Here is a 15,390-nt window from a genome sequence, read left to right as displayed (position 1 = left end):
AATGGAAAAATTGCTAAGAAACATACTGTACCTACAATGAGAGTAAGGTTAAATATGTACAAAAAAAGTGGAAGTTAAGGGGGGAAAAAAACCTTCAGAGAGGTATAGTGTGAGAGAAACCGATAAAACTGTCATTGTTGCCCGGAGATCAAACAGGACTCTCGTCATGTGAGAGGGTAATGGCAAAGCTAAATGTTTCCACAGTGCTAGAGGCTAGCAATTTTCTGAATAGCTGCACTCACTCTTTCTTTTGCTGTTGTTGTTTTCCATGAGGTGATGTGTAAAGCCTTTCTGGTGTAAACCAATATTGTTCGTTGGTCTGGTTTCTGAGTGATCACATATTGAAGGATCAACCATGTAGTTAAGGGGAATAATAGTGGGGCTACATCTTTATATAAGGCCGGCTATTTATCTCCATTCATTTTTGGCATCATCAGGAATGCTGGCTTTCCTCACAGGAAGCCTTTCACAAGAAACCTCTGGAAGGAATTTGTGGTGCTCTCATTTACTACTGGGACAAAGGAACAAACACTCTCTATTCCTGTCCCCCCTGTTTCAGTCAGACGCATCGAGCCAGCCACTAACCACATTGTTAGTTTCTGGGAAACACCCTGAAAAAAACCAACAAATGATTAAAAGTCAGCTAAAAACAGATCATTAAGATTATCAAGATATGGCTGCATCACATACTGCATATAAATCTTAAAGGGATAGTTTACCCAAAAATGAAAATTCTGTCATTAATTACTCACCCTCATGTCGTTCCAAACACTTAAGACCTTAGTTTATCTTCAGAACACAAATTACGATATTTATTATGAAATCCGAGAGCTTTCTGACCCTGCATAGAGAGCAACGCAACTACCACGTTCAAGGCCCAGAAAGGTAGTACGGACATCGTTAAAATAGTCCATGTCACATCAGTGATTCAACCTTAATTTTATGAAGCTACAAGAATACTTTTGTATGCAAAGAAAAAAATATGCACTGTGCATCTGGGTTCTTTTGTCAAAACGTGGGCTCCTGCATCAGCAGCGCCACACATATGTGTCGTGATACTCTTGTGAACGTGTGTCGAAGAAGAGAAGAAATTGTTGAAAAAAAGTTTTTGTTTTCTTTTTGCACAAAAAGTATTCTCGTAGCTTCATAAAATTAAGGTTGAACCACTTATGTCACATGGACTATTTTAATGATGTCCTTACTACCTTTTTGGGCCTTCAACGTAATAGTTGCATTGCTTTCTATGCAGGGTCAGAAAGCTCTTGGATTTCATAAAAAAAATATGAATTTGTGTTCCGAAGATGAACGAAGGACGTGAGGGTGAGTAATTAATGACAGAATTTTCAATTTTGGGTGAAATATCCCTTTAATTTATCATATTTAATTGGGCTACTTTTTCAATATTGTTTGGGAAGTTAACTATGTGAACATATCAAACAAACAGGAAACATGATATTGTTTTGACAGAAAATTAAATTTCCAAAACTCTTGCTCAACATTATATGTGCTGCACATTTAGGCCTTTTACAGCCCAGAAAACACAGAATGTTCCCCTAACGTTAGTATTTGGTTCCCACTTGGATATTTTAATTTATTTAATTATTTGTGAATAAAATAATAATGTTATGATGAACATTCTTTTCAGTTTTTTTTGTAACCATAAAGTAACAAAACATAAAGTAATGTTTACTATTCAAACAAATAAGAATGACAAGGTCTGTTTTAAGTGCATTTAATATGCAGGATGTCACATTTTCATAAAGCATCCATTACCACTATACATAGATGATCTACACTGATGACCAGAGCAAACTGAACGGCCCTCGGTAAGCATTTCCTCTGCTGACATTTTCTTGAATGAAACACAGAAATCTCTTAAAAGCATTTACAATAAATACCAAGCCAAAACAGTCATTAAACTACAGCAATAGGAAGATCTGAATGTGTTAGATTTGGTGTATAGCTGTTGTTTTCCATTCTATGGTCAAATAGCAAAAGAACTGATCTTGATGTCCTGCCCTTCTATTAGAGCAGTTTTATGAAACTGCATGCACTGAAACAACTGAACAATGAACACACTGTAAAAAAAACTTAACATTTTCTGTAACATGTTAATCAGTAGTAGATCATGTGAAGACTAAAATAGAGAGCATTTAAATAATGACAAAATAGAAGTATTAAAGGTTCACTAATTTACACTGGAAATGTACGCAAGGTAAAGAAAGCTAAATCAAGGCAAAATTCACAAGCATGAAAATTCAAGCTCCAACCGTACTTGTTCTTTCAGTCCCGAACTGAGGAACTAACTAGTACTCCTCATGTTTGACAGTCAGTCTTTGGTGGTAAACTGGTCCCATTTTTTTTTTTGCTGCAGCAAGCATTTATGCATTTATATATACAACAACAAAAACCAAAGTAATGTGCAAAAAAATTATGCAAAACCAAAATTAGAAAAAGCACAAATAGTAAAATATATTATGAATATTTACAGATCACATAGTCAGTATAAGCTGAATATCACAGTATGTCAAATCCACACTTTCATAGCTTGCCCTCTCTATAGGGTTATGCGTTTCTCTGCTCCAGTCGGGGGAAGGGTGGCAGGGCTTGGAAGGTTAACTCAATTTGTAGCGTAGTCTTTACACACAAGGTAAGTCTGTGGGGCAGAACGGGCATCCGTCTCAGCATCCACTCACTAGAATTTAGTGCTGTTGCTAAAGCTGTCTGACATGATAATGTTTTTGTAGAAGTTGTCCGAGCGCACGGAGCAGTAGCCCTTTACCTTGTCCAGGACCTGGTGGACGGGGAGGATGGACGAGGAAGCCTCTCCGTCAGAAGGGCTGCATTTGGGACTGCTCTGATTGGAGAAACTTTTACCTGCAAATATGCCACAGTGGTTGATTGAAGGACTGAGGGAATATACTTACATAGTAGGAAAAGCAAGTGTTGATGCCAAAGTATCTATACGCTTGCATACAAGGTGACGATGACAAATGGCACCCAATTTAAACTATTTTTTTCACATACAGTATTGGCTGCTTCAAAAGAAACAGGACTATTTTGTCAATGCTTTGACAGTTTGATCATATTAGTTTCCAATTCATTCAACTATATGAAGGGTGAGTCATTATTTGTTCATGCCATTCTGTTGAATTTCCATGCCTTTGTGCATTCTTAGGCAAAACATTCCAATGCACACATGCACCCTCAGTCCCCTTCTATAGCACTATTTTATTTATTGCTTTTTAATGTGCAATAAATTGAACACTGTATTATGCCCAATTATGAGGCTCCAGAGAGCTGCTAAACTGCAGAATAACACAAAAATTGGAGAACACTTTTGGCATTTCAACCCAGACTTATTCTAGGAAAGTCATTATTTGATTATGATGAGGTCATTTACATAGCTAAAAACAAAGGTCTCAGTATAAGAGTAAATATTACTTCACAATACACATATTGTGTAAAATCAGTCAAATGAAGTCAAAAATTAATAAATAAATGAATTAATAATGTCAGTTATAATTGGTCAAGAACATAAAATCATTCCATTACTGGATTTGGGAAATCAAATTTTCCTTTAGGAGGTGCAAGAATATAACAGTAAAAATATAAAAAGTAAAACAATATTAAAAAAGTAAAAAAAATAAAAATAAATTATAAATTGGAAAAATTAAAAATTATTTAAATTAATTTAATTTCTTCTTTAAATAGAAAAAACAGGATGAACTAATAAAAACAAAGGGTGACAATATAATAGCAACGATTTTTTCACAATACATAATGTGTACAGTAATAATGACAAAACAATCTAGAAAATGAAATAAATCAAATATCAACAAAAAATCCTTCCTTCATTAATAAAAATAGAAAAAAGTTAAATATTACAGAAATCTAAATTCTTTAATATACTTTGATTAATTTAATTTCTTTCACTAGAGAGAATAATCAATTGTAATTCATTGTACTGTTAATTAAAAAAATAGTGCTGTCAAACGATTAATCGTAAAAACAAAAACTTTTATTTTGGAATGTGATTAATCGTTTGACAGCACTACAAAATACATAATAGAGTGAGCTATACTATGCAAACTTTGGATTTTTGGATAAATTATACAATTTTGCTCAATTCAGTGTAACAGCACAGTATTTCCTTCATCTCAGCATATATGCAAACATAAGTCTACTACTCTTAAATCCTAAATGTCTCAGTATTTGACGATGACAAAACTCTGCTGTGCATGACAGCATCTCTGATGTTAAGTGCATTATTAGTGTCAAGTGCATATAATCTATCCTCTGCATGGCCAGCATGTAGAGTGATCCTGCTGTGGGGATGAAGTGTTTACTGTGTATGGTTTTAAACATTTTAGTGTCAGCAGTGCAAGCTGCTTTAACTTTAACACTGACAAATGAAAAAAGAACAAAACAAAGGAGCCAAATAAAAACAGCCCACCGTGAGAAACATTAGTCTCAAACAGAGTGCAAATGACATTCAGAACTCCTAAAAGACACTAAAGCTTGTCAATGTCTTGGGTGGGAGTCAAGTAACCTATTTATATATATATACACACATATTTATTAGGGTTTAGGTGTTTCCTGCTATTGCACCACTGTGCTAGCAACTTTATTTGCTATTAAACTGACAATGACAACCAGCAGCAGTGTGCTTTCTAGTTCTTGAATGTCACTCCACAACTTGGATTCAATCCAACAGGCAACTATTCCACCATAAAACATCACAACAGATGCCTGATGTTTCCAAAAAGGTAATGTCATATTAAGGGTCAAATAGAAGCATTTATGTGTTAGGAGTGAGTTAGACTAGGTATTACGTCTAGGGCCGCTGGATTGAATTCAGTCTATCCCAAAAGGGGAAGCTGATAACATGAATAGAGGAAAGCAGTGTGAACTCAAGCTGGCTTGCGTGGTTTTACCTCAGGAAGTCTCTCCATGGCATTATTGCAGGGTACTATCTATACCACAAACATAAATACAGACACACAGCACCACTGAGTCCAGACGTACAGTCACACAAAAAGTAACACAGTAGAGTAAAGCACAAAATAACACAAGGCATGAAGGCCAGTATCCTTACTAAAAATAGTCAAGCATTACACAAAGCAATACATTACTCAGAACATGCTAACGAAACGTTTTCAAGCTCTATTTTTGGTATCAAATACCTGTGTTAATCCTAACCCTTTGATGCATGATGTATGTTAAAGTGGCCAGGCTATTTTTAATCATTCGTATACACTACTGGTCAAGAGTTTGGGGTTGGTGAGATGTTTTTCAAATTAATCTCTTAGGCAGCATTTATTTGAATTAAAAGTAAAACTTGTGAAGCAATATTATGAAACAATATTACAATTATATATTTAAAATATATAATACACTACATTCTAATTCTTAACTGGTGCTCAGTAAAATATATGTAATAATAAATATATTTTTGTCTAACACACTGGACACTATGCATTATTATGAGCATATTTGGGTTCAGTTGACCTATTTATTAATTACATAAACATTTTTTTGTAGGTTAGTAGTATATTTCGCTTATATATTGACAGTTCTTGTGTTTTTACCCTTGTTTTAATGTAATAGATCATGCAACAAAGGGCTAATGTAAACCAACAACTGTGGCCTATGCAATCCACATCATTACTTTTATGCTTACCTGTATTAATGTGCCTGGCAAAGGGGTTTAGTGTGGCTTTGGCTTTAGACGTCCAGTTGGCTGTAGTGGAGCCAAACGAACTGGAGGAGAGGGATTTTCCCAGGTTATCGGAACTCACTTTCTTGGTATTATTAGTGGCAGTCTTGCTCCAGTCTGCAAAATATGGTCAAATGTTATTCATACATACCAGTTAGACAGGTGAATCCCATGCGCTCAACTTGAACTTGAACTTGAATAAAGATACAGCACAAGACAAACCTAGGAAGTTTCCATCTTAAATACAAGACAGACAACTTTCTAAAGGAAAGTTGTACGGGACTGGCATTCGAAAAATTGGCTACTTCACATTTCATTTTATCAGATTTAACTGTAAGTAAAGCCCAGCTAAGGCTTCTCATGGTCCTAAATTTTATTAACAATAGTTCTGTGATACTTGAGGCATAAAAAGGCTCCAAAGCTGGGCTTTACTGAAACACACATTCCGAGTGCAACAAAAGTCTCAGGAATTCAGCACCTAAAGATGTAGTCACAGCACAGTCCAATATGCCTATAAAAAAATAAATGATATAAAAAAAATATGAAAAAAGTATAAGCACAAATGCAATGTGCGTGCCCATGAGCAACAGAAGAATTATACAATGCTCCAGCATTCAAACAACTAATTTTAACTAAATTATGTGGGCTTTACTTTATGGAACGTGATTTAATATATGATTCTTCCTCTGTATAGTATTCCGACACATGGTAGTTGACCAAAAAATCCCCCCAAAAAACATAATTCCTTTAAGGTATCATTAATACTGACTAAATTCACCTGAGTTATCTGCCAAACGGAATTTTCCGCAGCACAAGTACCTCCTCCATTGCTTCTGTACATTTTCTTTCAGGGCACAGTGGAACACAAATATGAATAATCCTGTGAAAAAACAAATTACACTCCTTCATCTTTTCTGATTACAAACCCACAAGCTATTTTCAAATGAGCAGTCGTATTTCACACAATATCAAGGCGACCTCTAGCGGATCGCATATAGGACTGCACAATTAATCACCGGAACCTTACCGGCCGAAATAGCTCAGTTGGGAGAGCGTTAGACTGAAGATCTAAAGGTCCCTGGTTCGATCCCGGGTTTCGGCAAAATATGATGCTATGATAAGCAGCTTTTTAATGTTATTAACTCTAAAGGCAAAATTAGGATTTTTAACTGTATTAACATTTTAATTTTATTATAAAAAATAAATATACTTTTTTTAAATTCACTTTTTTTTCAGGTATTTACAACAAATAAGGTTTTTAAATGCCAACAAAATTCTCTTTTGACAAGTATTTTTACGTATTAAAGAAGGTAAAAAATAATAGGATTCCATGGAGTCTTTAAATGTACAGGACAGAGAAAATATGATGATATAAACCAACCTTGTAGGGAGTTGAAAATGGAGAAGAGGTACATGAAGGCCAGGCTGACTGGACCCCAGGCGAAAAAAGCAAAGCCCCAGGTCATGCCCAGTAAGAAAGTCAGGCTGACGACACTGCGCAGGTTACGTAAGATCTCCTCTCGAAGTGTTCGGTTGCTGCGCTTGCCGTTACGCCCGCAGATCTGGATCATGACCACGATGAACATGGCAACATTCATCAGGAAGATCATGGAAAAGTAGCCCACGCATGTCACGTAGAATACCACTGGACTACGAATCCAACAACTACAGAAGGAAAGACCAGGAAAACAGAATGAGAATAAGGAACTAAAATAGGCTACTTCTTTCACAGATATAAAATAATGAATGGTCAGTTTGAATTTCTACGACCAAACTTACAATTCTGTGCCCTGTCCATTCTCTCCTTTTCCATAATAGTTTTTTCCATAAGAATTTTTGCCCACAGCCAACACAATGCCAACAATTGAAGCAGGGACACCTGCAAACACAGTCAGATCTTCTTACTATTATGTTCAACACTTCTTCAGAGTGATCTTATACTACATTGAACACTGGATTCAAAAAAATCCATGGCAAACAACTATCAAAAGGAAAAACTACTTAAAGTAGCACTTACCCCATCCCACCAGGCAAAACTTGAGGATGTATCGCCGTATGTAGGTGTTGAAGACCTTGACCAAGGCAATGTACATGTGGATGGATTCTAAGCCCATCCAGGTGAAGGAAGTGAGAAGGAAAAAGTGCAGAAAAACAGCCACTGTTACACACAATCCCTCAATGTCGTACGAGGCCAACCAGCCATCCAGAAGAAACACCATGTTGAGGAAGAGCAGTGATGTGCTGAGATTCATCAGGATCTTGGAGGGATAGTCTCGCCGCAGCTTCCTATAGATTTATTTAAAAAAAAAAACATTGAGCCTTTCCAATTCCATTGCACCTTTCACCACTTATGCCATCATTCTGAAGTTTGGGATTGGCATTTAACTGTTCAAAAATACAGTAAAACAGCAATATTCTGAAATATTTATTGCAATTTAAAATACTTTTTCTATTTTTCATATATTCTAAAATGTAATTTATTCTTGGTATGACAAAGGTAAACTTTCATCAGCCATTATCCAGGTTTCAGTGTAACATGATACTTCAGAAACCATTCTAAAATGCTGATTTGGTGCTCAAGAAACAATTATTATTATTATTATCAAAGCTGAAAATAGTTGTGCTGCTTAATATTTTTATGGAAATCATGCAAAGTTTTTTGATTCTTTGATGAATACATGCTTAAAAGAACAGTATTTTTTCGACTCACAAAGTCACTTTTGATCAATTTAATATGTCCTTGCTGAAGAGAAGTATGATTTTTCCAAATCAGAATCATTGGATGCTAGTAACAAGGAAGGGTGCAGTCTAAACTGGACATTGAGTTGGGCAGAGCTGAAGACATTCTTTGAGAATTTTAATAGTTGTTAATGGAAAGCCAAATGTACTATTTCACAACGTGCCATTAAAACATGTTTAACAATGTGGGTAAGAAAACTTAACTAGCTGAAACTTTTTTCCATTACGAAGAGGCATAGATCAAAGATGCAAGATTTTTCTTCTCTAGTCAGGTGCTGAAGGACACTCACTCAAAAGCGATGTAGGTGAGAAGTGTTGCTGCGGAAAAAATGGCTGAAATGCCACAGCCAATGTAGGTAATGAAGGTGAGAACCCTGTTGTTCTTCTCATCTATCTGTGCAGAAGCTCCAGAGATGTCCTAAAAGACAAAAGTGAGGTTAATCAAGACACAGTAAACAATAAACAAAGAAATTAATAGTTAAAATGCTGTTTTATTCTATTATTGCTGCTTTATTATACCTGTGAATAAAACAATGCCACTGGTATCTTTTGTATAATGCTACATTTACTGTAAATGACACACTGGTGCAACATGTACGAAGTGCAGCTAATAATATAAGCGTGCAAAGTCTGTTCAGTACATTAGTGAAGCTTCTTAATTAGCTATTTGCCAACTATTTGGCCCTGTCTGTTTCAGGGATGGTTAGCCACTCTAGATGACATATACGATGAATCAACGTTGCTTGAGTCTTCCATATTGGCTTTGTACATGAAACCGCTCTGTTGGGTCATTTTGTTGCCAATCCCACAAATCTCACCATTAGAATGCCAAAGTGTGTGAGGTGATTACACAAGCAGACGGTCCTGTTGCTGTTGGACTCCGGACTGACCTCGCAGCCTTCACTGTTCCAGCCCCCTGTGCGATCTAATGGAGACAAATGGATATAATATGAATACTGTAAGTCTATAAGTACAGCATCCTATGGGACTGTTTTAATGCTTTAGCAGTGGCCAAATAAATCATTTATTTTACCCTCATTTTGGAGGCTGAAATCCCAAAACACACAAAGACGCTTTGGATCTCTCTGGAGGACAAACAGACACATTAAGATGTGTTAGACACCATTGTTCCAGTTAGCTTGGACAAATAACTTTTTGGAAAGCTGAAACCTCATTGACGGGAAGGTTAAACTAATAAAATGAATGGCTACTGTATTTACTCCAAAAAATATATCACCAAAACTTTAGTTTCTGCATAAATAGCAGTTACCAAAACTGGTAATACATTACATTTTCAACAAATCAAAAAAGCCGAATACCTGGTACTCCAGATGGGCAATCTCTATTTTGACAGGATCCTGCAGGTTTTTGATTGAGAAGTTGCCAACACTGCTAGCCACCACATAGCTGTTCAAGGACATGCCGTTACTTTGTCGATCCTGTGAAGACATGAAACAGTTTGTCAGGACAATTTAGACACATAAAAATGATACCTCAATTTTTGTAAGTATAGACAGAATATATCACTTTTGTTAGCTATTAGTAAGTGACCAAAGATGCATTCAAGGAATAAGAAACATATAATTAGATATATATGTTAATTAAAATTCAGGACATACAGTTCACATGTTTGGGTGATTTTTTAAATATTGAAATATAAGTTTTAATAAGCTCACCAAGGCTGCATTTTTTGATCACAATGCAATAAAAACAATAATATTGTGAAATATTATTATAATTAAAAACAACTATTTTCTATTTTAATACATTTTCAAATGTTCAGTGATGGCAAAGCTGAATTTTCAGCAGTCATTCCAGTCTTCAGTCTCACATGATATTTCAGAAATAAGTCTAATATACTGATTAGGTGCTTAAGAAACTATGATATATTTTTTCACAATTCTTTAAATAATGCATTTTAAAAGAACAGCATTTATTTAAAATAGCAATATTTTGTAAAAGTGCAAAAGACAAACCTTTGATTAATTTAACGCATTCTTGCTTAATAAAAGTATTAATTTCTTTAAAAAAAAATATTACTGACCCCAAACAAGTTTAAATGGTAGTGTATGTTTAATGCACAATTTAGAGTTTATTCTGAGAAGTTAGTTTACTCAGCACAGAGAAAACGTCCAGAGATTCATTACCGTACCATGAATGATCCAAAGTGCTATTAACAGAAATACCAATGACAATTGTCAATATTATATTGTTCTTCAGTCCTTTAAATAAAGCCATATTTTAATATGAGAATGGACCATAGAATACTTCATTTAGAGAAAAATATACAATAAAAAAAAGCTAAATTGGTACATTCTTACCTGAAAGAGTCCTGTCTTGCTGAAGAACATGAAGTTTATTCTGGACACTCTTTGTGAATTACTCAAGTTCTGCAGTAGCGTTGGAGGTAGAGTGACCACAGCCAAGGCATTCTGGGCTTCTGATTCAAAATCAATCTGTGGAGAAAAAGTTACTTATATTATACCATAATGTGTGGATTAAGGGTATAAGAGCTACATGGGTTACTGCATATGAAGAGGTCATTGCGCCCTCTGCCAGAATAAAGTGGTAGTCAAGCAGACTCAGGTTGAATAAACTACGATGCATTCTTGGAGATATAAAAATGGTTAACTTAAGACTGCCCTTAAACGGGGCCTTCAGGTGATAATCTAAACTGTTGGTAGGCTAATTCGTATTTTTTATTCTTTAAAATCCCTTAAATAGTTTCAATGATTGAGTTAAACTTCAACTATAAACATACAAAATGGCACAAAAATACAACAATTTAAACTTGAGTATGCTAAAAAATACAGAAAATCCACTTAAATACTTGCAAAAATATACATTCTGACACTCATGCCCTGAGAAGAGAGAAATGTGTCATTGTCTGAGTCACTCTTAAACTGTGCAATGTTGCTCTTTCCTCCCACAGCTTTCCAGGAAACGTTGGCCCTTAATCAATGGGTGCAACCTCTGGGCATGGTCCATACACGTCACCTCTCATTACACTGCTTTAATTGCTAAAGATTACTTTAAAACTTTACTGCTAAAATGTTTGGACAGCCTTCCTGAGGAAGTCTTAAGCAAATTTTGTGTGCAGTACATGTTCAAATATACATGCATAACTGGAAATAGACCCCATCAAGGAAAAACAACAACAAAAAAATAAAATAAAATCACACCCTTGTATAAAGACATGTCAAATGTCACATCAAAAGACATGAAGCAGAGAGGTGAACATTTTTTGATGGACATTTACCTGAGGGTCCGTTGTGTTTGTGGCTATAAACGCACTGAAAGTGGTCCCATTAAAATTGCTGATATTGAGAGCAGAAACTCCAACAGCCAGATATTTGGATGTGATGGTTAGCAAGGGTCCATCAAACTCAATCTTCTGTATCAGTTTATCCACTGCTTTGAGAGCTCTGAACATGACGATACAAAAACAAGAGGCTCAGATGAGAAGATTAAAAAACTTTCAGACTGGACATACAAGAATACCCTTCATTGAAACTGAAAACATTTGGATGCATAAGATACAGACATTTCTGAGAGATTCAGGCAATACAGTGTCTTACAAAAATATAACACTTTGTTCTCAAATAATATGTAGTGCGGTGAATGTAATATTCAACAATGTATAGCCATTTAAATCCGTAAAACTAAAATAAAGGGAATAATTTCCACAGAAATTGATACAGTTTAAGAAATCTTAGATTTACTGACTATAAACAGATAATTATTAAAATGATGCCACACTCTTAAAAATAAAGGTTCTTTATTGGCATCAATGGTTCCACAAAGAACCTTTACCATCCATGGAACGTTTTCATTCCACAAAAGGTTCTTTAGATTATTAAAATGGTCTTCACGCTAAGAAAAAATGGTTTGTTTACAAATTGTTCTCTGAAAGGTCCTTTGGGGAACCAAAACCGGTTCTTCTATGGCACCGCTGTGAAAACCCCCTTTTGGAACCTTTATTTTTAAGAGTGCAGATGACAACTGGACATTTGTGACCCTGGACCACAAAACCAGCCTTAAGTAGCAATAGCCAAAAATACATTGTATGGGTCAAAATTATCCATTTTTCTTTTATATTAAGTAAAGATCATGTTCCATGAGGATATTTTGTCAATTTCTTACCGTAAATATATCAAAACGTTTTTCTCAATATTTAGATTTTTTTGCACCCTCAGATTCCAGATTTTCAAATAGTTGTATCTCGGCCAAATATTGTCTGATCATAACAAACCATACATCAATGGAAAGTGCAAAAATTTACACTTAAGACCGGTTTTGTGGTCCAGGGTCACATTTCATGTTTAGTCAAGACATTTAATTACTGTAAATGTATTCAAACTGTTGCCTTTATTTATAACTTCTGAAAACTCTTCATATTCTAGTGTACAGGTAATAGCACATACGTCTCTGAGGATTCCTTTTGAGCGGCCTCTGAGCTGATCATGACGTTGGAGATGATAGTGACCACAGTGCTTGCCAGGGTGGCATTGATTTTGGCTATGTTCACAAGCTCTTTCACCTTTAAGACAACCTGTGTCACCTCCTCCTTAGAGAGCTCATTATTGGAGATGTCAGCGAGCTGCACAGCCACTTCCATTGCATTCTCTGGCAAATTCAAAATAAGATTTCAGAGTAATGTGTGGTTTTGATTTCAGAGTAATGTGTGCAATGTGGATCAGAACCTACCTTGTGAAACTGAAATGCTTGTTATATTAGTGCAGTTTCCACGGTCCGGGAGGGCCCAATATGATGTATAGTTATACTGGCTAATCATGCTAAAGAGTGGAAAAACAAATGCAAAATATTAAATTGATTTTTCAAACACACATTTTAAAACGTGATTACTGGCTGTGACTGCTTCAATTAGTAATTCATTCCCATTTGCATCTGGATCAGAAGCTATCAGCATTTACTCACCAAGTCCTGGATGCATTTTGCTCTTTGTAAGGGAAACAGGGGACATACTGGGTGACAGTGGGTCTGCTCTCTGGCCATCTGTAGTGGAATGGGAACTCCTCGGCCTGGCAGTTTTCTGAGGTAAAACAAACATAGAAATTAAATTAAATTAAAAGGATTCACTCATAAATGTTTCTTTTAAAGAGGAGCCATGCTTCTGAAAAATTCCATCCTTCCTTTAAAGGTGTACTGAGTACTTTTTTCTCACTGAAAAGTTTTACTCTTACGACATGAAGAATCCTTTTGAAAATATCTTTAAAATCACATTATGGCTTTGACAACTAAAAATCAGCGTTCAAGAAAAACACCAAATCATATTTTAAAAGGAGATCACAATAATTAATAAGAATTGATATTAATGCTTTTTTCTTTAGCAGTTTGCAAGTACAGGGCTACTGAAATTGAACAATATGGAGCATGCCATACCCATTAAGTTCACAGTCACACCGTCCAATATCAAGCCATTTCCAATTGCAGGGGCACTTCTCAATATGTTCTCAATCTCTGCTTCTGCCAGACTTGCATCAGTGGTATTCTTATACACCAGCAGGGCCATGTAGGTTTGTCTGAGAAGAATGCAACATCACATCATACCTTTTAGATATAAAAAATGCTGAAAACAAAATATTGGGAAATATTAATTGACCAAAATAGTAACAGTCTGCAAATGTTTTACCGTATAGTTGTGGTCCTTGAGAGAACAGTGTTAGGTTGGAGACTGAAAAGGGGATGAGAGTGAGATTGCCAACAATCATCATTAAATAAAGTAAAGAGATGTTTATTTACACCTTCAAGTTAAAAAATAATACTACCTGACACTATCAACATAAACTCTGTAGATCCAGTTTTGAAATGTTTGATTGAGCTGTAAAAACCACAGAAATGGATTAGTAAGCAGTAGCATGTTTAGAAAGAATTCATAATTACTAAAATGTATAATCAGTTATCATAATATCTATTATTGGAGTTTTAAAACAGCAAAACAAAACAAATATATAAATTAACGAATATAAATGTACCCATTGAGATATCATCGTCTTAGCATCCCTGTCTGGGGTGTTTGCTTGTTCATCAATAACCACTAGGGATATTCTGTAGAAAATATCCTCTGTAAAAGGAGAATATGGTACTTTTTTAGTTATCAATCAAAACACACTTTGCTTAATTCACTTTTTTCTGTGTTGCATAGCAGTAGTTATGTAATAGGAATAAAAGATATATCTGTCATTAGCAATTTTGAAACAAATATAGTCTTCTAAATCAAACTGATTCAAAGTGTTGTAAAAACTAATTTAGTATAGAAGATCTGGCAGTAAAAAAATCCTGGTTTTGAAATCTACTGCTATGCTGCACTTCTATCACAAGATGGCTCTCATGTATCTTGAGTTGTTAGTGCTGGACTACTTTATAATGCATAACTACACCATGCCAAGACTTTCTTAGGAGACTCCTAATATAATAAAATGTAAAAACTTATTTCCACAAATTGAAAATATGAAAAAGCTTCCTTAGATGACACACTGCATTTTTACTCTGCACTCCAGGTAGTCTCTCAAAATCATCAGGGTGAAAATTATTGAAAGTAAGGCTGAACAGTTCAATGTAAAATAAATAATTAAATAAAGCAGTCTCCTAAGAAGGAAGAATGATACAAATCTGGATAATTACAAGAGACCTATGCACTCAATTTGAGTGAGCAAGTAACTGCCAGTACACGAAGAGCGTAGAAACTCAGTGATTGTCAGAACTGGCTATTGTTAATATCTTACTACTTCTAGTAAATCACATGGAATCCAATTTTTTTTTTTATTTGAACACCAAGAAGACTGATTTTCCCCCCAAATTGAACAACCATCATTCTACGATCACTTGCTCAGAAAGTCAAGATTCAGCAATAAAAGAAGATATCTCTCTTTCTAAGGTCTAGATTGTTATTGGAAAACATACTGTTCCCG

The 15,390-nt window shown here is 35.2% G+C and overlaps 1 protein-coding gene across 8 annotated transcripts in view; it reads right to left on the bottom strand.

Moving 5' to 3' along the window:
• Positions 1–1,724: 1,724 nt before the first annotated feature.
• LOC306844015 (adhesion G-protein coupled receptor G6-like) overlaps positions 1,725–15,390 on the bottom strand; it is a 35,951-nt gene continuing 22,285 nt past the window's right edge. For 2 of the 8 annotated variants that reach the window (XM_079375835.1, XM_079375831.1), the window contains 21 exons: positions 14,455–14,543; positions 14,248–14,300; positions 14,112–14,153; positions 13,862–14,001; positions 13,397–13,511; positions 13,166–13,254; positions 12,883–13,084; positions 11,718–11,883; positions 10,780–10,914; positions 10,611–10,628; positions 9,778–9,897; positions 9,492–9,543; positions 9,277–9,383; positions 8,749–8,876; positions 7,737–8,005; positions 7,499–7,598; positions 7,101–7,384; positions 6,498–6,599; positions 5,684–5,836; positions 4,938–4,976; positions 1,725–2,877 (listed from right to left, as the gene is read on the bottom strand). In XM_079375835.1, coding sequence (XP_079231961.1) covers positions 4,960–4,976; positions 5,684–5,836; positions 6,498–6,599; positions 7,101–7,384; positions 7,499–7,598; positions 7,737–8,005; positions 8,749–8,876; positions 9,277–9,383; positions 9,492–9,543; positions 9,778–9,897; positions 10,611–10,628; positions 10,780–10,914; positions 11,718–11,883; positions 12,883–13,084; positions 13,166–13,254; positions 13,397–13,511; positions 13,862–14,001; positions 14,112–14,153; positions 14,248–14,300; positions 14,455–14,543 — 2,381 coding nt within the window. In that variant the 3' untranslated portion in view covers positions 1,725–2,877; positions 4,938–4,959. The remainder of the gene's footprint in view (positions 2,878–4,937; positions 4,977–5,683; positions 5,837–6,497; positions 6,600–7,100; positions 7,385–7,498; positions 7,599–7,736; positions 8,006–8,748; positions 8,877–9,276; positions 9,384–9,491; positions 9,544–9,777; positions 9,898–10,610; positions 10,629–10,779; positions 10,915–11,717; positions 11,884–12,882; positions 13,085–13,165; positions 13,255–13,396; positions 13,512–13,861; positions 14,002–14,111; positions 14,154–14,247; positions 14,301–14,454; positions 14,544–15,390) is intronic. The other 6 variants (XM_079375833.1, XM_079375829.1, XM_079375836.1 and 3 more) reach the window with 3 other exon arrangements.

This window comes from Barbus barbus (assembly GCF_936440315.1).
Source record: "Barbus barbus genome assembly, chromosome: 24".
NCBI lineage: Eukaryota > Metazoa > Chordata > Actinopteri > Cypriniformes > Cyprinidae > Barbus > Barbus barbus.
Note: the sequence above shows the minus strand (reverse complement) of the source record. Positions and strands in the feature narration are given on the sequence as shown.